Source organism: Anolis sagrei, chromosome 3 (assembly GCF_037176765.1).
Source record: "Anolis sagrei isolate rAnoSag1 chromosome 3, rAnoSag1.mat, whole genome shotgun sequence".
Classification (NCBI taxonomy): Eukaryota; Metazoa; Chordata; class Lepidosauria; order Squamata; family Dactyloidae; genus Anolis; species Anolis sagrei.
Window position 1 is genome coordinate 75,842,063 of NC_090023.1, and position 26,892 is coordinate 75,868,954.

At 39.8% G+C, this 26,892-nt stretch overlaps 1 protein-coding gene across 1 annotated transcript; it reads left to right on the forward strand.

The window, feature by feature from the left end:
* Nucleotides 1-26,668, forward strand: RRP1B (ribosomal RNA processing 1B). Its single transcript, XM_060767116.2, has 16 exons — nucleotides 1-253; nucleotides 628-710; nucleotides 2,765-2,822; nucleotides 4,313-4,398; nucleotides 8,868-8,929; nucleotides 10,186-10,315; nucleotides 12,533-12,597; nucleotides 13,291-13,454; nucleotides 14,246-14,337; nucleotides 14,798-14,895; nucleotides 15,078-15,097; nucleotides 16,045-16,170; nucleotides 17,086-17,795; nucleotides 20,031-20,165; nucleotides 21,712-21,778; nucleotides 23,533-26,668. Exons 1-16 carry the CDS (start codon nucleotides 85-87, stop codon nucleotides 23,709-23,711), a joined length of 2,244 nt encoding a protein of 747 aa, XP_060623099.2. The 5' UTR covers nucleotides 1-84; the 3' UTR covers nucleotides 23,712-26,668.
* The last annotated feature ends 224 nt before the right edge of the window (nucleotides 26,669-26,892 follow it).

The window sequence follows — 26,892 nt, forward strand, 5'->3', positions numbered from 1 at the left end:
CTTGATGCAACGGCCTGGCCCCGCCCCCGGGGGCGTTGCGTTGCGTTCCGCAAGGAGGAGGAGGAGGGCGATGCTCGGCCGCGAATGATGGCTCCCGCCGCCGTTGCGTCCTCCTCTTCCTCTTCTCCTGCCGCCGCGCAGGCTCCGGAGATCCAGTTCGCCCAGCGGCTGGCCGCCAACGAGAAGCGGATCCGGGACCGGGCGCTGAAGAAGCTGCGGGGCTACATCACGCTCCGGACCCAGAACCCGGCCGGTGAGAGGCGCGGGGAGCACGTGGAGGAGTCTGCCCTGTCAGCTACGTTGGTCTAGAGCAGGCATGAGCCAACTCGGGGCCTCCAGGTGTTTTGGACTCCAACTCCCACCATTCCTCACAGCCTCAGGACCCTTTCTTTTCCCCCTCAGCCGCTTAAGAAAGGGGCCTGAGGCTGTGAGGAATGGTGGGAGTTGGAGTCCAAAACACCTGGAGGCCCCAAGTTGTCCCTTGCCTGCCCTAGAGTCTTATTGAATATCCCCTTATACAAAATTATCAAGCCACACGTTATCCTATGATATATAGATACACATTATGTGAAGCACTTGGAAATTTGTGGCTTTCTCTAATGCTCAGTTTGCTTTTGGTGCCTTCAGGGAGCTTCAGTGAAGAAGAATTATTGAAAATATGGAAAGGCCTGTTTTACTGCATGTGGATGCAGGATAAACCCCTCCTTCAGGTAGGCCAACAGAAATGTCAATGCAAAATTGTAATACAAAGATGTAATTACGCTGTTTGTTAATGTGTAGTCAATTGCTATGCCTCTTTCCTAGAAAATAAATCTTTCACGTTCTATGCAGAGGCTTCTCTCTGGGGCTGCCCTGATTTTGGAATATTTTCTCCATGATAGCTCTTTAAGGAGTGAATTTCCCTTCCAAGGGGTAGATTTCTCTCACTTCCTGTTGTCTCGCCCCGTTTGTAACTAGGAGTCATATGTAGGTTGGATATCTGTATCTCATGGATTTCCTGTATTTCAAAATAATTTTTAAAAACCTGAAATGTGTAATATATTTCAGGGGAACAACCTCCCTGAGTCTCTTCGAGGAGAGAAGTGGTGTAAAAATAGAATTTTATTATTTTATTGTTATTGCATGTCAAGTCCCGAGCATTTCACAGAAGGAATACTGAACCTGTGTAAGGTCTATTATTTTTTTATTTATTTGCAACTTTTGTATCCCGATCTTCTCTACCTCCGTAGAGGGACTTAGACCAACTAACAGCAAGGATTCAATGCTAACAGTACAATCTAAAACATCATTCATCAACAATAGATTAAAATACATATAGAATAAAATACATATAAGCCAATTCACCAAGATAAAATCATGTCCAACTAGGTCCTCATATGTGGTCAATAACTTTAGTCTATTGCTGGTCTTGGCCATTATTCTGGGAATGCTTCATTCCATAGCCTGGATTTCACTAGCTTCCTGAAGGTCAGGAGGCAGGGGGCAGATCTGATCTCATTCGGGAGAGAATTCTATAGCCGGGGGCCACCACAGAAAAGCCCCCGTCTCTCGTTCCCACCTGGCGCGATTGCAAAATTGGCGGGACCGAGAGCAAGGGCCCCTCCAGAAGATCTTAACAGCCTTGATGGTTCATAGGGGAGAAGATGTTCGGACAGGTAAATTGGGCTGGGATCGTATAGGGTTTTGTAGATTAAAACCAGCACTTTGAATTGTGCTCAGAAGCTAATTGGCAGCCAGTGGAGCTGGCGCAACAAAGGAGTTGTGGGCTCCCTGTACCCTGTCTAAGCTATCTCCAGCTTTATTGGTGCTAGGATAGATAAATCTGTTTATCCCATTGGTTTATGGCATATTATTTATCACTACAAACATGCCTCAGCAATATGTTCCCATGTATCCTGAAATATGAAGGCCTGTAGATCTGGCATTGTATATGCATAAAGGAAGAAATAACTGTTTACTTTTACCTAGGCATTAAATAAAGAATTTTTTCTAATTTAAATTTCTTAAGTCACTATGATACAATACATTAATATGCGTTATGTTTTTGGGGGAAAGGGTTCCAAGAGTAGACTTGATATTTCTGTGGGATGAATTGTAAAGTGTGTGTATGTGTTAGCTACGGATCAAGTCTGCCTAGCCCTAATCTTTTGGTTGGATCTCTATCATTTTATTCCCAGCCCTGGCCCTACAGTTTGCACAAGCCCTTCTCCTGCCTTATTAGTCTCATATCTGCACATGCCCACTTTTTCCGGCTACTGGTTGTTTGTTATGTTTATGTTTTATGATGTCTTGCATTTTATTGGTTTTATTGTTTTAATATAGTTGACTGTTATATGTTTTTAATTGTGCTACTTTGTAATCTTTGTTTATAATGGGCTTGATCCACATATAAGCCGCCCCAAGTCCCTTCGGGGATATGAAGGCTGGATATAAGAATAAAGTTATTATATTATTATAGCGACTCCAGAATTTGAAAGTACATCTGTAGCTTCAGTTTCTTGTAGTCGCATATGCTGTTTCTGGATCTGTCATTCCACGCAGTTTAGGCTTCATATTCAGTCTTCTGCTCTCTCCTCTTTCAGATTGTTTTTACATGTGACTGAAAAGCCTGGTTTAATTGACTTGATTTTGGTGTAATTGACTTTGTTTTTTGATTATTTAATTGGAAGAAATTCACAAAGGGCTGTTTATGTTTGGGTTTTTATTTCAAAAGGAAGAGGAATCTACTTCTGCAGTATAGTATACTAAAATTCTCTTTCTTTAGGAGGCTTTATCAAACAATATATCCCAGCTTGTACATGTCATCGAGAATATGGATGCTAGTAAGTACATTTATTTATTTTTCTTGTGTATTCAGTGGCTTCTAGTCGAGGTTCTTTCATGTTGTGGTGACAAACACTTCATGAATAAATCCAGCTTGGTTCTTTAGGTCGTGCTTTAAATAATAAACTTTATTTATAGACCGCCCTATCTCCCCGAAGGGACTTAGGGTGGTTTCCAATAAATATGGCAAATATTCAATGTCCAAAGAAAACCATATAAGCAGTTCACATCAGGACAAGACACATAGACAATAGAAAACAACATAACTATAACTTAATAATCAAAATAGCAAAAACTAAAAATAAGAAAGTAAAAATATCATGAATTATAAAAAACCTGATAAAACACACTAAAATAAAATATAAAACTGAATACATCGGAGCTTCATCAGGCGAGGTTCAACAATAGCAATGGCCAGGAGTGCTAAAAATGGGCCTAATCAATTAAAAAGGGCTGGGCGACACATCGTACAAACAGTGTATCATAGGGCCGGGAGAAGTACATGAAGTACAGAACAGAGGACTATATGACAACCTAGGGACTGGGCTTAGGCACTAATCGTTTTCGCAAACTTGCTGGAACATCCAGGTTCTTGCTTCTTAAACTGAGGATCCTAACCCCAACTGGGGTCCTCCTAACTCAATGTTGGGGCCCCATATTTTTCTGATTGATGCCCCATGGCTGTTTTAGACATTTACATCTATGTGCAGCGTTTATAGTGAACTCTGCAAAAGATGCTTCATCTGTACTCCATAAAAAGGAAGATCAGCCTGTTTAGCAAGCCTTGTGAATGCTGATTTGTTATCAGTAAATGTTTGTTTTTTATACCTGTTTTGTGTACCTATATACTCAGGATCTTGTAGAAGTTTCTTGGGCCAAAAAGAGTCCTGATTGGAAAAAAATGTGATAAGCTTTCCTCTAGGTGCACTTGATAGCCCTTGTTAGACAAGAAGTGGGACAGATAGTATTTGATGCAGGGCTGCCTACCAAGCCATTCCAAAGAAATGAAAGTGTCAAGGGATGAAATTCCCCATCACACCCCTGCCATCACTGGTTCCTTGAATATTTAGACACATAGTATTTCGATACAAGCTCCAGTCTGATTACACTTCACCACCTTCGCTTTTTGTTGAAGTGGTTGGAGGATTGAAGCGTAGTCAGTTTGAACTTGCACATTCTGGTTGAAAGTGTAGCTGGCTTTGTTCCACTTCCTTCTGCCTACACAAGGAAAAGCAAATCCACATTATCACCAGCTTATAGTTAGCCATTGCGTGTATTTTCTTCAGGGTAGCACTGGCAATGGGGCACCTCCATGGGCCAGGCATTTGCCTATCTTATTTTAAAGGTTGCTATGGATGCATATGGCTTTTCGGTATGTTTCTTTTGAGGAGCTCGGACAATGTATTCTCATTCATTTATGGAAAAGATATTTGAAGCATATTGCCTTTTTTTAAAGGTACCACCAACTCACTTTATTACTTTACTGCAGGACATTTATTCATTCAGACTTTCTGGCAAACTATGAATCGTGAATGGACTGGATTAGACAGGCTCCGCCTCGATAAATTTTATACGGTAAGAATTATTTCCTCTGTTGCCATCAAAAAGGACTTAATCAGTCGAGTGGGATAAAAACAATATAGTATTTCTTGACTACTGAACCAATAAACACTGTATTTTCCACAAAGAAACTTACAGAAAAAATGTTTCATAAAATCACGTTTTAAGAAATAAATGATAACTGTTTTCCAATATATTCTCCCCCTTCCCTTAAAATCTAAATAATATACAGAAAGCATATATTGTTGAGTTGTCATGTCATTATAATGCAATAGAAATAAATTTCAAGCAAATCTCTAAAAAAAAGTTCAGATACTTTCAAGTATAGAGGGGGCGGTCTTTATCTTATACAAGATGTAAAAGTGAAACATGTTCCTAAATGTAAAGCAAATGTGCAAAACCAGATCTACTGTTAGGGCCTTGAAATGTCCATGTGATTCCTCATGAGTTATTTCCATATTTATCACTGCTAACAGCAAAGGACGATAAAAATATACATTATTATCCTGTTTGAGTTTTGTCAATCGAGTTTATCTAAACCTTTGATAAACAAGATGTTTCTATGTTTACGATAATAATTAAGAGATTTCAGATAGTGGTTCAGTTTAGATTTCATACTAAACCATGATTTACACTAACTCCCCAAAGTGGCCCATTAAAGTGTTCATGGGGTTGCCATAGGTGATATTTCGTTTGTGTGTGCCTTCAAATTACATATAGATTTATGACAACCCCATGAATTTCATAGAGGTTTTTAAAAAGTGATTTTGCAGTGCCTGCCTCTAAAATAATCTACAGCAGTAGTTCTCAACCTGTGAGTCCCCAGGTGTTTTGGCCTACAACTCCCAGAAATCCCAGCCAGTTTACCAGCTGTTAGGATTTATGGGAGTTGAAGGCCAAAACATCTGGGGACCCACAGGTTGAAAACCATTGATCTACAGCATCAGATATTCGCAAATTAATGTAGTGACACTGAAGTATCACCAATGTTTTTGATTCCTTCACTGTCGCACACAAAAATACATTTTACATGCAATCCCAATATTTCAAACTCTTACCTATGTTGATTCCCTCCCAGCATGAGGGGGATGAGGTGACCAGGTGCTGTTGTCATTGCGTGCAGGAAAGTTGGCTGAATTGGGCTGCTGAGCTATGGAATTAATGGCAAAGATTAGTGTCAGCTTAAGTGATATTCTTGATAGGCTTTAGAGCTGGGACACACTTTTAGGCATGGGATGGGCAACGTACAGCGACATGGAGCTCCAGTTGGATGACTTGTTTGCTTTCACACCATGGCTCAAAGCTACTGCAGAACATTAGTTTTGCTCCACCCATATACCTGAACCCACATACACACAGGTCCCAAAACTCCCATCCAGAATTGAAATTGTAAATAACACAGCATCACATCCAATTCATTGGGCATGTTATTGTGGCCCTCTGGAATTTGCAAGCGTGAAAATTGGCCCCGGTCCCCTTCAGATAATCACTTGAAGGTGAAATACTTATTGCTAGTATAGGGGAGGTGTATGGAGCCTTTGGTCTCCCAGATGTTTCAGACTATAGTGGGCCCCTCTATCCATTGGGATTGGGTCCCAGAACTATTATCCATGGATCCTTAAGTCCCATTATATGCAGTGATTTAATAAAATAATAATTGGTGTTCCTTATATACAACAACAACCCTAAGTTTCCCTTCTGGACTTTAAAACCATGCATGCTGGAATACATGGATATGATGGGCTGGCAGTACCTGTCACCTAGTTGCTTACCGTTGTTTATCTTGGATGGTGTTGTACCCTAGCCCTCTTTACCCAGCACCACACCAGAGGCAAATAGTCCAATAATAAAGAGTTGATTGAATGCAAAATAATAAAATGGGGGAAAGGGGTTTAATCCAAAAGTAGCAACCAAGATATAACCAGCTGAGGATGTAACACGAGCACCTGCTTGTCCGGTTTTAATGGATTCTTTTCAATTGGTTCAGCTCCAGGATGTGGACAAGATCCTTGGAGAAGCGAGGCCTACCACATGCATCCTAGACTGGCTGATCAAAGAAGCCAGAGGGGGTTTGGCAGAGTGGGTCAAGGTGGTGGTTAATGCCTCCTTACAGGAGGGCAAGATTCCAGCCAGCCTAAAACAGGCTGTTATAAAACCGCTGTTGAAAAAACCATCACTGGACCCCACTCAATTCGTCAACTATCGGCCAGTTTCCAATCTTCCATACTTGGGCAAAGTCATGGAACGTGTGGTGGCTTTGCAACTCTAGGGGTTTTTGGTAGACACTGATTATCTAGATCTGGCAAAGTCTGGCTTTAGGCCGGGACATGGCACTGAAACAGCCTTGGTCGCCTTAGTAGATGATCTATGCCGGGAGCTAGACAGGGGGAGTGTGTCCCTGTTGGTTCTGCTGGACCTCTCAGCGGCCTTCAATACCGTTGACCACGGTATCCTTCTGGGATGCCTCGCAGAAATGAGACTTGGAGATACTGCTCTGTAGTGGCTTCAGTCCTTCCTGGAGGGTCGGTCTCAGAAGGTGTTACTGGGTGACACCTGTTTGGCTCCACAACCATTGTCTTGTGGAGTCCCTCAGGGTTCAGTGCTGTCCCCGATATTATTTAACATCTACATGAAGCCGCTGGGGGAGATCATTCAGAGTAAGATGTTATCTGTATGCAGATGATGTCCAAATCTGTCACTCCTTCCCACCTGTCACTAAGGAGGCTGTTCAGACCTTGAACCTGTGCTTGGCCGCTGTGTTGGACGGGATGAGGGCTAACAAATTGAAATTGAATCCAGACAAGACAGAGGTCCTCCTGGCCAGTTGAAAGGCCGAACAGGACATAGGGTTACAGCCTGTGTTGGATGGGGTTGCACTCCCCCTGAAGACGTAGGTTCGCAGCTTGGAAGTGATCCTGGATTCATCGCTGAGCCTGGAACCCCAGGTCTCGGCGGTGGCCAGAGGAGCTTTTGCACAATTAAGACTCGTGCGCCAACTGCGCCCGTACCTTGGGAAGTCTGATCTGGCCACGGTTGTCCACGCTCTGGTTACATCCCGAATAGATTACTGCAACGCACTCTACGTGGGGCTGCCTTTAAAGATGGTTAGGAAACTTCAGCTAGTCCAACGGGCAGCAGCCAGATTACTAACATACAGGTAACATACCACCCCCCCCTGCTATGCCAGCTCCAATGGCTGCCAGTCCATCTCCGAGCCCAATTCAAAGTGCTGGTTTTGACCTATAAAGCTCTATATGGTTCTGGCCCAGCTTACTTGTCTGAACGCATCCACCCCTACGTCCCATCTCGTAATCTAAGATCATCCAGGGAGGCCCTGCTCTCGCTCCCTTCAATTGTGCAAATGTGCCTGGCGGGGACGAGAGACAGGGCCTTCTCGGCAGTGGCCCCTCACCTATGGAACATACTCCCAAATGAGGTAAGATCTGCTCCCTCCCTCCTGGCTTTCAGAAAGAAATTAAAATCATGGCTTTGGGACCAGGCCTTTGGACAGTAGATGTTTGTAGAGTTTAAAGGACATGGACTAGAATGACAATACTAGTGTATTGAATATAGGAACATGGAACAACGGATTATGAGATTGGATCTTGATTCTACCGATGAGACGCTAATGAGATGTTATAGTTATGTTTAACTGATTGTTTATTATACCATTGTTTTTAACTGTTTTTAACTCTTTTTATGATGTTGAGCATTGAATTCTGCTATTGTTAACCGCTTTGAGTCGCCCAAGAGCTGAGAAATGAAGTAAATAATAATAAAAAAAATAAATGTATACAAAAACAGAGTCCAATAAAAGTCTTTTAAGAAATCTCAGGAATCCTCACAGCAACTAGAAATCCAAGAATATGGAAATAATCCAAGGTAAAATCCATGAACATGAATGCAGGATATTCATTCAGGCAAAACTTTTCCAAGATACATAGACAAAAGCAGGTAAATGAAACAAGAATCTTGATATTACAATGACTAAAGACTTGAACATGAACAGAAGACTGTTTCCCCAAAGCAAAGTTGTCTTCTCTGAATTGTTTTAACACCAAACAGCTAATTTCAGTCCACCCAGGCTCCCATGAAGTCTCATATCTGTGACACCTGGATTTTTTAGCCTTATCTTGACAGTACTCAGAGGCCTTGGTCAATTTAGTTCTCATGCCTTGTTTTCAGAGCTCCCACTTACACTCCCTCGTGACCCCTGTGACCTCTTTGCCCTCCCCTTCTCCCCAAGCCCTTTTCTCTTGGGAAACTTCAGTTTCACTTTCCCTGGAACGCACTGGATGGCCCACGTGGTCTCTTCCAAGTCTATGAGTCTATGGCTTATTCCATAAGTCTTTTTGACAACTGTGGGTCTTACTTCTTTGTAGCCATGTATAAAATTTGCACAGTTAAGCTGTATGCCAATGTGATGAACTTGATTATTTTCAAATTTGCCAGTGACATAACGGAACATATCTTGTCTTGCCTAGTTGATGCGCATGATGTTGAATCAGTCCTTTGAAGTACTGAAAAGAAATGGATGGAACGAAAGGTATGTGGCAGTTTAGGGGAAGGCGGGTAGGAATGTGTGTGAAAAGGACTAAAACTGATTTTTTTTCCAGTTCAAAATGCATTTGTTTCCTGTGAAAAAAGATATGTCTGATCGATGAATCTCATTTCAAGCGCCCTTCTTTCTTTTTTGTGTGTTTTTCATTTTGTGTACTCATAAGGCTGCAATCCTGTATTCACACACCCTGGAGTGCATCCCATTATGTTAATAATCCCCTCTCCAAAGAAGTATATATAGAGTTGTAGACTCAATATTAAAATTTAGCAAATCTTGAAAAGGCCACAGGACTAAAGTAATTTAGTTAGAAGGAACATAGTGAACTCAAGCATCTCCAGTCCGAATTTAACATTAAAACTACTGCAACCTATTAAGAGGGAAATCCTATATAGGTCTGCTTGGAAGTAAACCAGAGAATGTTGTATACAGCGTTGCAGCTAAGAGACTAGAAACATAAGAGGGTAGTGACTAAGAGGAAGATTATATCCTGTCTCTCATCCTGGAACTCTAATATTTCTTTTAAACACTTTATTAATCCTCACAGCTGAGGATGTCTTAAAAATCTGCATATTTGTGAGCAATACCTGTAAGTAGGGAAAATGTCTATAGATCTTGAAGTTACCATGGAGTTGGAAGGAAAGGGGTGGATTCTTCAGATAGAAATCTTACCTTAAATTGGTTTGTTTGAAATGTAAACCTTTTATTGAAGAGTAAACAGATGTTGCTCTTGGACTTTCTCTCTGAACTTGGCCAATACCCCTTCAGGTACATTCAGTAAAATCGCAGCTTTCTGTGTAAATAAAAATTAATTCAACCAACCCTCTACCACAAACATTTATCTGCGGGTGGAGGGTTGGTTGAATATATTTATTCAATTCTAAGACTCCTTTTCCCTATATAAACATTTCTAGTAATTGGGTATGTCTTAGAATCACAGGTGTATCTTATATATTTTTGATGGTGGTGGACTGAAATTAGGGTACAGCCTACAATTGATGGCATTGTTCAATTGAAGAAATATAGTACATCTCTAGTCTATCCAATAATGCCACATTTTACCTTTTGTGCCACCATTGTTGTGAGGGGAGAAATGCCTGGTTTATGCTATGCTGTGTTTGTTTCAGTGGATTAGATTATATACTGCTTATGAAGCAGCAAATACTCTTCTGGAATTGACAAAACGTGATGTAATGCAACTGAATGCAACATGCTGCTTATTTTTTCCTTCTGTTTCCTTCCAGTTTTACTGAGCCATTTCTAAACATGCTGATGAAAGTGGTTCTGCACCCAGATAGCAATACTCCTGTTGGGGTCAAATTGCATTTTATTGATATCTACTTGGAAGAACTGGCTAAAGTTGGGGCTAAAGAGGTAGGAAGAAATACTTCTCAGCAAAACAACTATTCTCTGTAAAACAGGTTTCAAGGTAGTACTGTTATGTCTTTATCAAGGATGGATTTAAAACCCAGCTTATGTAAAATAGGTAAATGTCCAATCTTTGCATCAATTAGCTCAGTCACTTTCTATTACCCATTCAGCTGGTATCTGTGTGCATTCAAGTTGCCTGTCAACTTAATAACACTTTATTTATATATTTCCAAGTCCAGAATTTATCTGAATGGGTGGCTGAAATTGTGCTACCTTTGCTTTGTTATGAGTCCATGTATGCAACTTTGTTTCATGCACAAAATTATGTGGCTGTGTGTTTATGATGAACAGTCATGAACAAATGAACAAATCCAAGATATCTTAATATGTAATGTATCTGTAAATATAAGTATTCCAAAATCTGGGGGGGGGGGGGGGGGGGAATCTAAAACACTTCAGATCCCAAGCATTTCTGATAAGAAATACTCATCCTGTACTATGTAATTATTTTTTAAAAACCCAAACCATATGCGAAATTGTTGCACGAACAAAATTATTTATTTATTTATTTATTTAGAGCTTTTATAATCTGGTCTTCTCGGCCTATGAAGAGGGACTCAGGCCGGTTCACAACAAAAGATTCATAAACAATAGTATAAAACATCACACCTCATAATACACTAATACATAAAATACATTAAAATACAAACATATAATTACATAAGGCCAAGTCATCAGAATGAATCACAATTCATCACCGTCCGTCCGTGTGGTCAGGAGTTATTGACTCACTCATCAAATAAACTAATCTTTATCTCAGAGTACGTGCTGATTTACAAATCCATTCGGGGGTGGGGGGTTGTCTTATTTATTATTATTTGCAGTATTTATATACTGCCCTTCTCAACCCCAAAGGGGACTCAGGGCAGTTCACAGTGGAGACAACAAATCAATGCCTTCTGGGGAACATATAAAATACTTAAAGAAAGAAGAAAACACTGATTTTTTTCCCCATAGTTTTAAACTGGAATTGTACAACCAGGTATCGGAAATCCAAAAACAAGACAACAAAAAGATAGTATATCATAATGAATATACTGTCGTTTTGTTGTCCTATCTTTTTGTTGTCGTGGTGTCCTGTTTTTTGTTTTCCTGTTTTTGGATAGACTGCATAGAAAATCATTGAAAATCATTGCACTTACTCTGAGCCCGAACCCAGTTTCAAATTGGCCAGCCAGGGTATGGTTTTTGTGATATTAATTAATTTTAATGTTTTTATTGATTGTTTTTTACTGTGTCTGTTTTATTTAATCCTTGGACTTGTCCCTCTGTAAGCTGCTCCAAGTCCCTTCGGGGAGATGGAAGCGGGGTATAAAAATTAAGTTATTATTATATTATAAAATAGGAGCCCCCGGTGGCGCAGTGGGTTAAATCGCTGAGCTGCTGAACTTGTTGACCGAAAGGTCACAGGTTGGAATCCAGGAAGCAGCGTGAGTTTCCACTGTCAGCCCCAGCTTCTGCCAACCTAGCAGTTCGAAAACATGCAAATGGAAGTAGATCAATAGGTACCGCTCTGGCGGGAAGGTAATGGTGCTCCATGCAGTCATGCTGGCCACATGACCTAGGAGGCGTCTACGGACAGCATCGGCTCTTCGGCTTAGAAATGGAGATGAGCACCACACCCAGAGTCGGACATGACTAGACTTAATGTCAGGGGAAAACCTTTACCTTTTTATATTATAAAATGTTCAGCATAGTATATGACCTGCTACAGTTATTACTGTGATGTGTTTTTTGAATTTAGTAATACTTTGCTGTCTGACCAACATGGCTTCCTCTGTAATTATTATTGTATAAGTTATACTAATTCTGGAATGCCATCACTGATGCAAATAACTACAGAAAATCTTAATGATATTTAAGTATTCATACTTAAATATCATATATTTCTATGCCCCATTTTATTCTCAGTTAGTTCAGCTGAACCTACCACTTTCTTTCTGCTTTTTTTTACAAGAACGATTTCCCCTTCTTTGAATTTCATTATGGGAAGCGTATGCCACTTTTTTTCTGATTGCTAGAAAAATTCTTTCATAGCTCTTTCAAAGAAGCCTTTTGGTAGCAGAGTTAAAATGGAGTGTCCCAGTGTGATGTTGAAGTGAGAAAGCGAGATATAAAAGTAATTAATTAATTAATTAACAGTGTATTTTATTCTTACAGCTCACGGCAGAACAGAATCTCAAGTTAATTGAACCATTCAGCAAAATAGTGGCCAAGACCAAGGAGTACGTTAAGCAGTTGATTTACTATTCTTACTGTTTGTGCAACTGAAGGTGGTGGAATACACCTTCATTTTCAGCCCTAAGGCAAACCCCTCGTGGGTTTTTCATGGCAAAATTGGTTCAGAGGACATTTTCAATTGCCTTCCTGGGAGACTGAGGGTATGACCTGCCCAATGTCACCTAGTGGGCTTCCATAGCTGAGCAGAGTTTCAAACTCGGATCTCCTGGAATTTTAGTTCAATAATCTAACTCGGTACATGAGCTGGCTATGTTGTTGCTGTTTATAATAGTGAATAAGATTAGAATAGCCTTCCTGAGCGAAATTTAACTCTTGTCATTGAGGTGTAGATGGTGGTATGTTCATTGTGAGGGGAGACTAGCTTTCTTTGTGTGCGTGAAAATGAAAATGTGTGTAACTATGGGAACCACATCCATCTCTAGATTTTGATAATAAGAAAGCCGGTGCTTGATCTTGCAGGGGCTACTGCAGTGATATCAGAATATTAGAGAAAATTATGATTGAATCAAAAGCTGGGAGCTCTTAATTCAAAATGTGTGTGCCTAATTGTTGGTTGTTCCTTTATTTAGCTAAATCTGTAATTCTAAATGTTCAGTTTTAATGGATCGAAAGGAGGAGACATACACTTTGTATGTCATCTTTATAATCCCCCCTCTAATTTTTCTTCCATGGTCCAGTCACCTTGAACTGCAAGCCATCATCCATGGCATTTTTGAAACCATTCTGGACCAGTCTCCATTTGCCATAGAAGATTTAATGAAAGAAATAGGAGCAGATAGTGATGATGACCTATCGGAAGAAGATGAATGCCGTGATGAGGATAATGCATTAGCAGGCAAAGGTAAGAGTTTGACTACTTCACTGCTTCCTGTGATAACTTCTGGCAGAGTTACTGTCCCATATTCTCTGTGATGGTTCCTTTGAAGAATGCAGGTAGTCCCCAAGTTAACAAACAAGATAGGTTCTGTAGGTTTGTTCTTAAGTTGAATTTGTATATAAGTCGAAACAGATATATTTTTTAATTGTAACTCCAGCCATTTTAATTGTAACTCCAGCCCCCGGTGGTGCAGCAGATTAAACCACTGAGCTCCTGAACTTGCTGACCAAGAGATCATGTTCCAGAAGCATTCTCTCCTGACATTTTGCCCACATTTTTGACAAGCATCCTCAGAGGTTGTGAGGTCTGTTGGAAACTAGGTAGGTGGGGTTTATATACCTGTGGAATGTCCAGGGTGGGAGAAGGAAAGTATGAAAATGTTGATCGCCTTGATTAGCATTGAGTAGCCTTGTAGCTTCAAGCCTGGCTTCCTACCCAAGGGAATTCTTTGTTGGGAAGTGCTAGCTGTCCCTGAATGAATGTTTCTCCCACCTGGACATTCCACAGGTATATAAATCCCACTTAACTAATTTCAAGCAGACCTCACAACCTCTAAGGATGCCTGCCATAGATGTGGGCGAAACAGGAGATAATGCTTCTGGGACATGGCCATACAGCCCAGAAAATTCACAGTAACCCAAATCATGGCTGACCCTCATTTGTAATAGGGTGACATCTTTATTGTGGTTGGTTAGTTAAGTCTTTTTTGTATTTCATTTTGCCTTCAATATATTTGGCATTTCTCTATTGTGCAGAGAGGAGCTTACAAAAGGCACACTCGCGAAGAACCAAGACACAAGATAAATTTTCAGAAGCTACAGATGATAGCATTGGTCCTGTTCTCCAGGTGAGTACGTAAGAATTAAACACTACTCATTGCTATATTGAACCTAATAAATGCTATAGACCGCTTTCTTCTGAAGTAAAACACTGTTTCTCCAATGACATAAAGTGAAATGCTGAGTAATATGACTTTAATAGCTATCATAATCAGCTAACCTGTCTTGGGGTCAAATACTTCTACATAAGCTGAGATTTTGGGGAAAATCGACACCACATACATAGGGTTTCGTGCTACTTGGTGATTTTTAAAAACACCTCTTATGTGTGTTGTCCTTTCCAAAAAGGAAGATATTACTACTGTGGGATTAATGATTTTAGATCTCCGTTGAAGGGATGTAGTGGGAACCAACTGGTGGAGTAGAAGAGGTACACTTCAGTAGTTGAAAATGATTAAAATTGGAATGGAATCTCTGGGCTAAATGATCGAGCATAGTTGCTATAATGTATCTCTTTTTCTTTGACAGTTTGATTATAAAACTATTGCTGACATGCTGTTTGAGTTGGCTAGCAGAAAAAATACACCTCCATTTAATAGAAAATGCCTCTATAAAGTGGTTAAAAAGTAAGTTTCTTTGAAATAATCAGTCATTCTGTAGACTTGCCTTCTGTCCTTCTATGTCTTAGATTCCAACACCTCTACCCTTCTATCTTGACTTTTACGTAATAAGTGCACAATATTCATAATGGTGTGTTTATGTTTATATTTCACTGAAACAATATAACTTTGTTTCACTTATTTTCCAGGTTTCAGGACCTTGCAGAAGGTGAGATTTCAATAAAACTTGGCCCCTTTGTTGTTTCCATGAACAATTGTCCAATAGTGGATAATGGGAGAAAAATTATTGGGGAAGAATTTTGTCCATGTTTTTCTGTTTTGAAACATTAGTGCTTGGAAATCAGTTAAATCATCTCTTCTGGTAGGGAACGCCTTTTGAGTTTGATGATCACAGTTCCTTGGGAGTAAAGTGTCAGGGGCCAAATCTACTTATGAAGAGAAAAAGTGGGTTATAAATAGACATCAGGCCCCCTGATGGCACAGCGGGTTAAACCACTGAGCTGCTGAACGTGCTGACCGAAAGGTTGGCGGATTGAATCCGGGGAGCAGAGTGAGCTCCCACTGTTAGGCCCAGCTTCTGCCAACCTAGCAGTTCAAAAACATGCCAATGTGAGAACATCAATAGGTACCTTTTCTGTGAGAAGGTAACAGTGCTCCATGCAGTCATGCTGGCCACATGGCCTTGGAAGTGTCTACAGACAATGACAGCTCTTCAGCTTAGAAATTGAGATAAGCACCTCCCTCCTCCCGAGACGAACATAACTAGACTTAATGTCAAGGGAAACCTTTTCCTTTACCTTTTACTAAATAAACATCATAATAATCAAGCCTGCTGTGCATGAGATTTAAGCCAAATGTTGGTGATGCCACCCTTTCTCTCTCTCCTCGCCCTTTTCTTCTTCCCTGTTCTGCTTAATGCTGGGAGAGTGTACTTGCAGAATTTGTTTTGAGTCCAAAGGCTACATTGTTATAAGATCTTCTTTAAATGAACAGCTTGTTTTGTTTGCCATTAAAATATAGGAAATAGGTCCACATTGGGAGATGGAAATGGAGGAGTATAAAATGGGGAATTGGGTGTGTACCACTTCAGATGAAGAGACTTCAAAATGGTATTTGCTTCAGGATAGCTCTCATGCAGACTTTTTCTCATGTTAGGGAACTTTCCACAAGATAACTTTCCTGAAGATGTCTCTACGGATGAAGATGACGATACCTTCAGCAGGAAGAAATGGAAAAGGAAATCTGGAAAACCCATGGATCCATCTAAGATGGGAGGAAAAGGTAAGTGCCAGCACCATCTCATGCCATTTGCCGACTTAGAAAGCGCTTTCCTGGGAGGGTGCTCCATTAAATTCAGTAAACTTACAATACATGTACACTTAGCCTGCTTCTGTTGTCATAACCAGTCCATTCTTACTCATCCTGACAATACTATAATGCCACTGGTAAATCAGAACGGTCTGGTGCTGTTAAGCAGTGAATGTTAAGGGAAAGGCGCATTCCTTTGTAGTTGAGCTTAGGCTTTCTGGATAAATATAAACACTTCTAATGTGAAAATCAGTCATTGCCATCATTATTGTCATCAGTCATTGTCATGGCCAGCCAAGATCTATGTTAACACCGAATAGTACGCAGTAGCCATGGCCCCGGTTACCATTTCATCCATTTAATTCATGTTTTTGTACCGGTTTGTTCATTTGGAATGCACAAAATTCTAAATTTCCTCCCTCTGGCATGGAAATATCAGTGAAACGAAAGTAAAGTGGGAATGTTAACTGTTTGATTGGCTGATTTTGGCACTCTGGTCTGTAGGCCCTAGCAAGCCCTCTTATTTGGTGTTCAGATGTGGGCCTTGGCAGGCCCTATTCTTTGGTGCCCGGCAGGCTCGCATGTAGGCTTGGCAGGCCCTGGCAGGGCCTACAGCAGAGCACAGAGCACCTCTTGATTGGCGCTTGGCTGTAGGCCCTGGCAGGCGCTGATGCTTTTGCTGCCAAAGCCGAAAATATTCATTTTTTTGGGACCTTGGATGAAAAAGCTCATTCAAAAGGTGCCTGTTTCCAGGAGAGGTGCTCGAAAACGGGGCCTTACAAATGAACCAAATCAGAACGGATAGTGATTCTGTAAGTCCCAAAAGTCAAAAACAGGCTACTACTAACTTTTGTTTTGAGTTTTAAAGACATTTAATTCTCTCAACAGAAAACACCCAAAACAGAAAAAACAGTATTGAAGAAGAGGATGACAGCCCAGAACCACAGAAGAAGAGAAAGAAGAGAAAGAGGAAGGCCAGTCAGATGGCTGACTCTTGCAAAACTGCTGGAAGCAATGAAAATGGACCAAACAATCTAGAAGAGCCAAACCAGGACAATGGGTTGCCAAATAGTAAGAAAAAACGAAAAAAGTTTTCAAGGTTAGAAGCCAGTGAAACTGGTTCTTCAGCAGCTCCCATTGGAGAATTGACTGACAATTCTACACTGGCATGTTTAGTAAATAATGTAAAGAAAGAATCAAAGAAGAAAAATGGCAGATTACAGAAATTTTGTATAGAAACAGCACATCAGAACGGACAGGCTATTAGTACTGAAGAGACTTCTGGGGATTGCACCACAGTAGTTAATGACTGTAAAATGATTAAGAAGAAATGGAAATCGCAGCCCAAAATTACCCCTGGAAACGGTTTTTCTGAAGAACTTGTTAAGCTGCCAAAGAAAGATATTCTTATAGAGTCAGAATCTGCAATGTTCCAAAAAGTGAAGTTGAAGAAGAATCAAAAATTGGGGGATTTGGTAAAGATTCGAAGTTTTAAGCCAAAAATAATAGGTTTGAAAAAGCAAAGGAAAGTGAGGGGCGTCCTGAATTCCACCCAAGAAAACGAGGTTGAAAGTGAAAACAAAAAGGAGAAGAACAAAGTAAGTGGGATTCATCCTGACATCATATTCCTACTCTGTCCTATCCATCCCCTCAACACTTTTAGGAAGGCAAACCTAAAGGGTGCAGAAGCATGGCATGGGTGGGCAGAAGATACACTGAAATCTACTGGTAGATTTGTGGAAATTTTGCAATAAGTATGCTTGGCCCAGAATTCTTTAATGCTGAGTGTATGTTTTTTACAACTGATTCTAGAGGATTTTAAAGTTTTGTTAAACATGAGGGCGAACTCCTCAGCTAACGAGGATCTGAAGAACAACTTTAAGATTGGTAATATCCTTTTAAAACAAACTAAATGATCTGCTGAAGTTCAATGTGTGTACTTATGACCTTGCTCCTAATTTAGCCATGGTATACTCAGTAGGGTCCTGAACAGGACTGCAACTATGCCCTTACAGCTGAAGGGATGAAACTGTGGAGTTAAAATGGATTACATGTTTGATACTTTAGGACTTGAAACTATTGGATAAAAAGAGAAGTCCTTAAAGAGACACATAAACACCAAACATGGGTTCTTACACTAGGAAGCGAATGGGATTATTGTAGAAATCTTTTCCAAAAGATATTGGCCATGTGTTTTGTCTCCCCAAACATACATGTTCTTTGTGTTAACATTTCTAAAACAAGACCAATAGGAATGGCTTAGGGATGATTTCCCTGCTTGAAAAAACATCAGTAATGTTGTATATACCTTGAGAAATGTGTCGAATATTCTACCTCTCCCTTCCAAAAAGAAGACAGACCTCCCTCTTATGTGTATCATGATACGGCTATTTAAAAAATGAATTGTAAGTACCATAGACACCAAAGATGTAATAATATATATTAATATACTGTATATACTCCAGTATAAGCCTAGTTTTTCAGCCCTTTTGTCAGGCTGAAAAAGTCCCGCTCGGCTTATACTCAGGTGAAGCCCTTTTTTCAGCCCTTTGCCTTCCTACCAGGATCTTCATTTCCCCACACAGAATCCCAACTGTCCTTCCTCTCCTCCTCTCTTGTGCAGTGCACACCCTTCTCTCCTTTCTCGCACAGTACATGCCTTCCTCTCCTCTCAGCACCAGTCTTTCCCACTTTTCCTTATTCATATACACACAGCCTTTCCCCCAAAATGTATAGTTAAAATAAACTATAGTGATTATTAGAAGGATACATTTACATTGAAGAAGGTTAGAATAATGGTTTAATCAGAGTTAGACAGTCTTATCTTACAATAGTTTTATGTAAATATTCAAAAACATTTAACCTACTGTTGCCTCAATTAATGTAATTTCATTGGTATCTATTTTTATTTTAAAATTTACCAGTTGCTGCATTTCCCACATTCAGCTTATACTTGAGTCAATAAGTTTTCCCAGTTTTTTGTGGTAAAATTAGGTGCCTCGGCTTACATTTGGGTCGGCTTATACTCGAGTATATACGGCACTTTATTTCTATTCTGCTCCGTCTCCTTAAAGGACTCAAAGCAGATTACAGAATACATATATGGAAAACATTCAATGCCGTTATACAATTAACAACAAAGACAGACCGTATATAGACAGAGGGAGGCTTCCCTCTTTTTCATCTCCGTCATCTGTAGGCTGTGCTCAACTAGGCCATGGGGAGGTGCTCTTGTTCCATCTTCCACACCGAGGAGCCTGTTGTCCGTGGACGCCTTCCTGATGGCATTTCGCTGGCATGTCATCAGGGTGCCTTTTACCTCCCTGCCAAAGTGGTACCTATTTATCTGTTCACATTACTGTTTTCAAACTGCTAGGTAAGCAGAAGCTAGGGTTGACAGCAGCAGCTCATCCCAACCCATGGCTTGAACTGCCAAGCTTCTGGTTGGCAAGATGTGTCTGTAGCTAGTGGTTTAACCCACTGTGCTATTGTTTATTTTCTCCCCATCATGTATTTCAGAGTTTTAAAAATGCAATGCAACTTCATGGTACCAATAATGCAGGCATGGGCAACTTCGGCTCTCCAGGTGTTTTGGACCTCAACTCCCACATTTTCTAACAGCCTACCAGCTGTTAGGAATTGTAGGTGCTGAAGTCAAAACATCTGGAGGGCCAAAGTTTGCACATGTTTGCAATAATGGCTTACGTTGTTGTGTTTTTTTTCCTTTTGCAATTGTCACTGGGGCTAACCCTGGCCCATCGAGTGAAAGGACCAACTCTTCTGGTCATTGTGTTGTGGCACCATGATTCCACTAGTATTTTGTCTCTCTTTAGAAAAATGGTATCCCTGTTGTTCTTCAGAAGAAAAAGAACTCAAAGGCAGAAAATGAGTTTGTGAAGTTTGAAAAGACAGCTCTGCCAAAGCCAACCTTCTTTAGAAAAGCCAAAGGAAACCTTACGTCTGTGCAGGTACAGAGAAAATCAATATAATCCAGATATTAAAAGGAGAGCACAAGGTTTGTGCAGACAGGGAGCTGCATGACCTTGGTGACTTAAGATATTTCAAAATAGAGGAATATTTAAAAACATGGACTTTGGTTTTTTTTATGGGTGTGAGCTATGTGGAGTAAAAAGGTTTCTGAATATTGCACTATTCTGAAACACTATGATGCTGTACAAATGGCATGCCTCTGTGCTTTTATAAAGACCACTGTTTAGTCACAGTGTTGTGTGAGAAAATTAATATGATAGCTGCTAAACATGTTACTGCCAAAGCAGGTGTCCCACTCCACATGGCATGACTGCAGAATATACTCATTCATAACCATTTGTTTTTCAGTACTTTCTTTTCATAGTGGAAACTACAAAATTGCAATTCATTCTCTTTAATTTTTATTCATTTTGATAAAAATACATTTCTGTTACAGGCTGAAGGAAGACTCCCGTTAGATAAACACTGAAATCTTTCAAAATATATAAATATCTCTTTGACTAGATGTCAAAACAATAGCGGAAAAGATGAGTGGGCATGTTGTCTCTTAACTTCAATTCTAGCCATGAGACTCCATATAACAAGGGAATACTTTTTCCGCTCATTGTCATGCACGCTTGTGTTACTTCAGTAGTAAATGTGGGGAAGATTAAGCATTATCATGTTACAGTGAAATACTTTGGTCTCTTGGTATCCGCTTGGTTTTGGTCCCAGGACACCTCAGGGATATAAAAATCTGTTGATGCTCAGGTCCAACTATATGCATTGCCAAAATAAAATGGTCTCAGTCAAAACTTGTTTTTTTGGAACTTGTTTTGAAATCATGGGAGGTGGGATCTGTGGGTTCAGAATCCATGGATCCAGAGGTCTGTCTGTATGTGTGTTTTTGTGTAATAATTAACTGTTGACAACAGGAAAACAGGAGATAAAATGTTTCTGTTGCTCTTTAGCCTATATGGGAATTTTAGGAGTATTCCGAGAGAGTTGGGAGACTAGCACCCTATCTGTGGGAAGACTAATCACATGAAGTATGTTTGGGGTGGTGTTTTCTGCTGGTTGAAGCTTTGCCATGGTTTTTTTTACTTGGTAAAAATAGTACTAATGGTTTGGATCCAAGATTTGCCTTCTATCAACTGATGGGTTTTTAGTAGCACAAAAGGTTGTTGGACAGCAATTTGCAGCAGCCTTAGATTGCTGTGAATTTTCACTAAGCAACATCAGGAAAATGTCATGGTTCCCACTTCTGTGCCATTGACACTTCTGTGCCATTGACTGGAGAGAGGCAGCCTTCACCTTCTGAAAATTTCAAGCAACTCATCAGGGCCTCCTAACGTCTTGTGTAGCATTTTCAAGGATTTAGTGAAGGGATAAATAAGTTACTTGCACCGTCATAGCAGCACATGCCTAGGCCTGGATCAAGCTCCCAAATTTTATTTTCATAAGCTCCACGGCTAGCTGGAAAAAAGGAAATGTTTAATTACTCCAGCTCACTGTCTTCTCTAACATTTTGATTTTTCTTTGTAGTTAAACAAGCTACAATTTTCTGGCTCCAAAAAGGTTACCTTTGGGTTGAATAAGAATATGACAGCTGGTAAGTTCAGACTGACAGTTCGCTTTCATTACAGAGCTGGGCAAAGTATAAGCCTCCATTGCTGTGATTGTGGCTCTTATAGCCCCTTGTTTTTGTTTTTGTTGTTGTGAAATGGCTCCAGTATGGCTCAAAATGACATATAAAGTATTTCCAACACATTTTTGAAACACGTACTAAACAGAACAGAAAGTGACTTGTGCTATGTATTGTTTAAAAAGGGCCTGTTCTTGCCCAAAATGGCTGGCAAAGACCACAAAACATGATAAGAATGCCTCCTATGTCCCATAGTGTACAAATGGCCACAGCAGGATCAAGTAGAATAGAGTAGAACCATTCCTTAGCGGCTCAATCTTTACTACATTGTTTGCTACAGACACTTTCCAGCAAAGTCTGTGTTTTTGTATTGTTTTCCAACTTCTTACTGCTAATGCTATTAAGAAATCTCCAGCTACAGAGAATGGCGAAAGTGCAGACTGAACGGGCATAAAAAGACTTTGTAAAAAGGAGGTTTGTCAGAAGTTTTGCTAACTGCAATAATACCTGTAATTTGTTTTCTGACAGTGAAGACTAGGTCCATTTTCATTGGAAATGAACAGGCTAACCAGATCCTGGCAAGTCAAAAAGACACATATTGGACTGCAGCCCTTAAAACTCAAGCCTTTTTGGCCACTGACCATTATAATTGGGGGTTCTATAGGTTGTAGTTTAACAAAGAGCTTTTCCAAATTCTATACAACATAGATATAATGTAACCAAACTGAAGGGACATTTTTCAGCCATCTGCTTGCCTGTGGATTCATAATGTATAGTAACAGTGTTAAAATATAATATGTGCTTGGCTTGTGAGTGGAAAGGGTTTAAGAAGCCCATGTTTAAAGTACATCAGCTGTGGTATGTTGACCAGCTCCTATCCAAGAAATCTAGTATCCATTAGAGCAGTGTTTCTCAATCTGGGGAACAAGACCCTTTTGGGGTCAAGAGAGGGTGTCAGAGGGGTCACCAAAGACCATCAGAAAACACAGTCATGGGGGTTCTGTGTGGGAAGTTTGTCCCAATTCTATTGTTGGTGGGGTTCAGAATGCTCTTTGATTGTAGGTGAACTATAAATCCCAGCAACTACAACTCCCAGATGTCAAGGTCTATTTTTCACAAACTCCACCAGTGTTCACATTTGAGCATATTGAGTACCTGTGTCAAGTTTGGTCAGATCCATCATTGTTAGAGTCCACAGTTCTCTCTGTATGTAGGTGAACTACAACTCCAAAACTAGCAGTCAATGTCCACCAAACCCTTCCAGTATTTTCTGTTGGTCATGGGAGTTCTGTATGCCAAGTTTGGTTCAATTCCATTGTTGGTGGGGTTCAGAATGCTCTTTGATTGTAGGTGAACTATAAATCCCAGCAACTACAACTCCCAAATGATAAAAATCTCTCCCCAACCCCATGAGTATTCAAATTTGGGCATATCGGATATTTGTGCCAAATTTAGTCCAGCGAATGAAAATACATCCTGCATATCGAATATTTACATTACGAGTTGCGGCATTAGGAAGGTTGAGAACCACTGCATTAGGGAGCTGTAATTTTCCATTTCTATCCTCATTCCTTTAGAGTTGGAATCTTTATGACTTCCAGTCAATCTGAATTCCTTTTACGCTTAATACCTCTAGAAACTATAGAACCAGTTTTGTGTGCCTAGCAACAGAATTATGCAAGCTGTTTTTCTTTTTTATTTTCATCTCTCTTTTTTGACAGAATTTAAGAAGACAGACAAAAGTATCCTGGTCAGTCCGGAAGGGCCCTCTCGGGTGGCATTCAACCCTGAGCAAAAGCCTCCTCACGGGGTGCTGAAATCGCCTGCGGAATCTCCTCAAGTAAAGAAGCCCCTTTGGGGGACAAAGAAGAAAAGGCCGACTGCTGTGGATTTCTTCTAAGTCATCAAGGAAAAGAATAGGTTCTCGTAGGGAACAACTCACCAACCGGTTATTTCTGGAATCCTGTTTTTGAAGTTAATATGGTATTTTCCTGAAAGGTTCTGATGGTATACCCAGGTGGCTATTCATTTAATAGGCACCTCTTTGATGGTGGATTTAAACCATTTTGTGTACGTTCTTTACAGAAAAGATAATATAAATGGGATGTGTTTTAGGATTCTTATGATGAAGATACCTTTTTTAAAAAAAAAACAAACCCTGTAATATGGTATTGGAATATGTAAAGTTTTATTCTAAACTTTGGTTGTTTGTTCTCTTTTAATCTGTTGATATTGTCCAATGATGTGTTTTCAATTTCTGTGGCCTTAATTCAATGGAGCTAAGAAGCACACAACTCCTTCCACCTCATTTGCTTCATTTCTTTTTTCCTCTCTGGCCATTTCTTCTTTCTACCAAAGTCTTCAGGTTAGAAATACAATATGTGTGGGGCAGTTTTGCAGTAACAACAGCAATGTTCGAACCTCCAGTGAGCTGCTAGTTGCTAAGGTACATTTCATTATTGACTTTATCACAAGTCCTTCAGTTGAACGTGTAATACTATATTCTTCAGCTGTGTGTGGTACAAGTGTTCTTATTGAATGTTTTGTAATGCTTTTCCTACCCAAGAACCTTGAGGCTGAGATCAGGTTGTTTTATCAGTTATTCTCCCATTAAACTGAATTAGATGAGAGTTACATTATTTTAAACAAAACCATTTCTGAAAGCCTTAATGCCTTTTGACACAGGGTAAAGATGCTTTTGAAAATAAGGTCATAACTGTAATCTGCAGTGTAAGCTTTAATTACATTCACTGCAGAATATGCTGATATAACCGCCTGTCTGTATTTTCCCTTTTCAGTATACTCTTTTGGGGGTAGGCTTTCTACACAATTAATTTACTCGAGGTATTACAATTTGTTCCTGGTTTCATGAAGACAGCATAGCGTGAATACACAGTTGAGAAAACTTTGTAAAAACCGAAGTTATCATTATTTTTACCTCGGCCATGGATTTTAATAACAGATATGCTTTTATTTCTCTCCTTTTGTACTTTAAAGAATTGAATGGTTCCACTGACCATTCACATTGTTTAGTATTTCTTCAAATATATTCTGAATACTCCGTTTTCCAATGTCTGATGTGTTGATGTGTCCATCCCAAGTGTTTGTTTTCAGTCTGAGAGTGCTTTTTTCTGCTTGTGAATCAGGAATTAAATATTGCATTTGGGAACTGATGCCAGATGTTGTACTGGATGTTGTGTAACTCTTTTTGCTAATGTAATATCAAAGGAAGCAATGTATTTTGGAGGAAATATTAAACTGATTGTAACATATAAAAACACAAAATCGAATGTGTTGCTCCAGAGAGCTAGTTGTGAAAAAGGCTGGGAACTGGAGGTGATATCAGCTAATTTGCTACATTTGGACAGTGGTGCAGGTAATAGCTGCCATACGCACATCATTACTCAGGTGTTTCAACATTTTCCAGCTAGAACAAGGGTGGGAAATGGCCTTCTAAATGTAGGCCAGCTGTAGTTTGCATGGTCCCTCTTCATTGGCTGTGCTTCATAAGGATGACTGAAGTTACAGTCCAGCAACATCTGGAGGGTCTTCCCCATTCCTCAACTAGAAATAGGGAATTGGAGAATCTACAAATGTTAGAGATCAGGGTGATTTTTTTTAAAAAAAAAAATCCTATTACTACTGAGCCTTAGGGCTTATTCTCAAGTGCTTTGCAAGCCAAATATTTTGGATCTCTGCATCCAGCAGCCACAAGCTGTTTCATAGAGGTTTCTTTCCTTGGTTTAGTCCACCTTTCCGCTTACTAGTTTCTGCAGAATAACAATCCCTAGTACTGTGGATTATTAAAGGACACCTAGGAACCATGGCCCCGTCTACACTGCCCTAGAATGCAGCCTGAAACTGTGCTACACGGTCAGTGTAAACTCATACAAGTACTGTGGATAATTAAAGAACACTTAAGAACCATGGCCCTGTCTACACTGGCCTAGAATGCAGTTTGAAACTTATATGTTCAATGTAAACTCATACAATGCAGTTAAAATGCATTATAGAGCAATGTAGATGAGGCCCCATATTGTTATGGAGTTTACTGAGTGAGCCTGGACAATGGAGTCCCCAGGACACTCTCAGGCATGCAGCTGGCCTTGATAAAAGCGGTGACAACTTAGGCCCCTTCTACACTGCCATATAAAATCCAGAGTATCTGCTTTAAACTGGGTTATATTGCAATGTAGACTTAGATAATCCAGATTATGTGGATTATCTGCTTCGGTAATCTGGGTTATATGGCAGTCTAGAAGGGATTTCTACAATGAAGAATAGCGGTATTCAAAATACATGAGAGGCTTCCTGGGAGAGAAGGGAAAGATTTCTAAAGCATATGTTTCGTATATGTTTTCTTGTTCTTTCAAGTTTGCTCAAGATTTTACCAAGAATTTAACTCAAACCATATATCGCATACATAGAGAATTCATTTAGCGAAACATACCCAAATGATGAAAAATCTCAGCTTTTAATCTTGAAAAATCTCAGCTTTTAAACTACGGTAGCTTATTTCAAAACAGATGTGTTCTAAGAATGTTAAGAACTCCAGTAGAGGCGATAGGAGGATTTGTACTAAGAAGCAAAGTTTTGTAAAAACAAAAATCTTATTTTTAAACAAATATCTCTCCATTTTGTAATAATTGTACAGTTTAATGAAAATGAGAACCTGTTTAAAATACTGAATTTTGAAAATATTTTGTCAAACTTGAAAGACATTTTCTTTTATCATTGTTTAGTACCTTTTGTTGAAGGAGTAACATACTGTTTTCCATTACTTGGCATGTACCAACTTCTCAATCCATGAAAATAGGCTACTTTAAACATGTTCAATAAAGCATTCTGTTCCTATGATGGTTGCATTTTCATTCCATTTATTTTGGATTTTAAACAAGTTCAATTATCAAGGTTTGAGAAGTGATAAGAATCGATCCAAACAAAAAAATGTACTGTGGAGTAAGATCGTAGACAAAATATAAGATGTCCCTGTCTCTGGTCACTAAGATGTAAACTAAATGATAATGTATGTGTTTTGGAATAATATTTTGAGATGAAAGAGAAAATTGTCAAGTAGACAA

Bases quoted from the DNA above. Each gene is read 5' to 3' on its own strand.
- RRP1B (XM_060767116.2), top strand. From the start codon at position 85: ATGATGGCTCCCGCCGCCGTTGCGTCCTCCTCTTCCTCTTCTCCTGCC. The intron at 254-627 runs GTGAGAGGCGCG...TGGTGCCTTCAG, and splicing joins CCGGACCCAGAACCCGGCCG to GGAGCTTCAGTGAAGAAGAA. The intron at 21,779-23,532 runs GTAAGTTCAGAC...CTTTTTTGACAG, and splicing joins GAATAAGAATATGACAGCTG to AATTTAAGAAGACAGACAAA.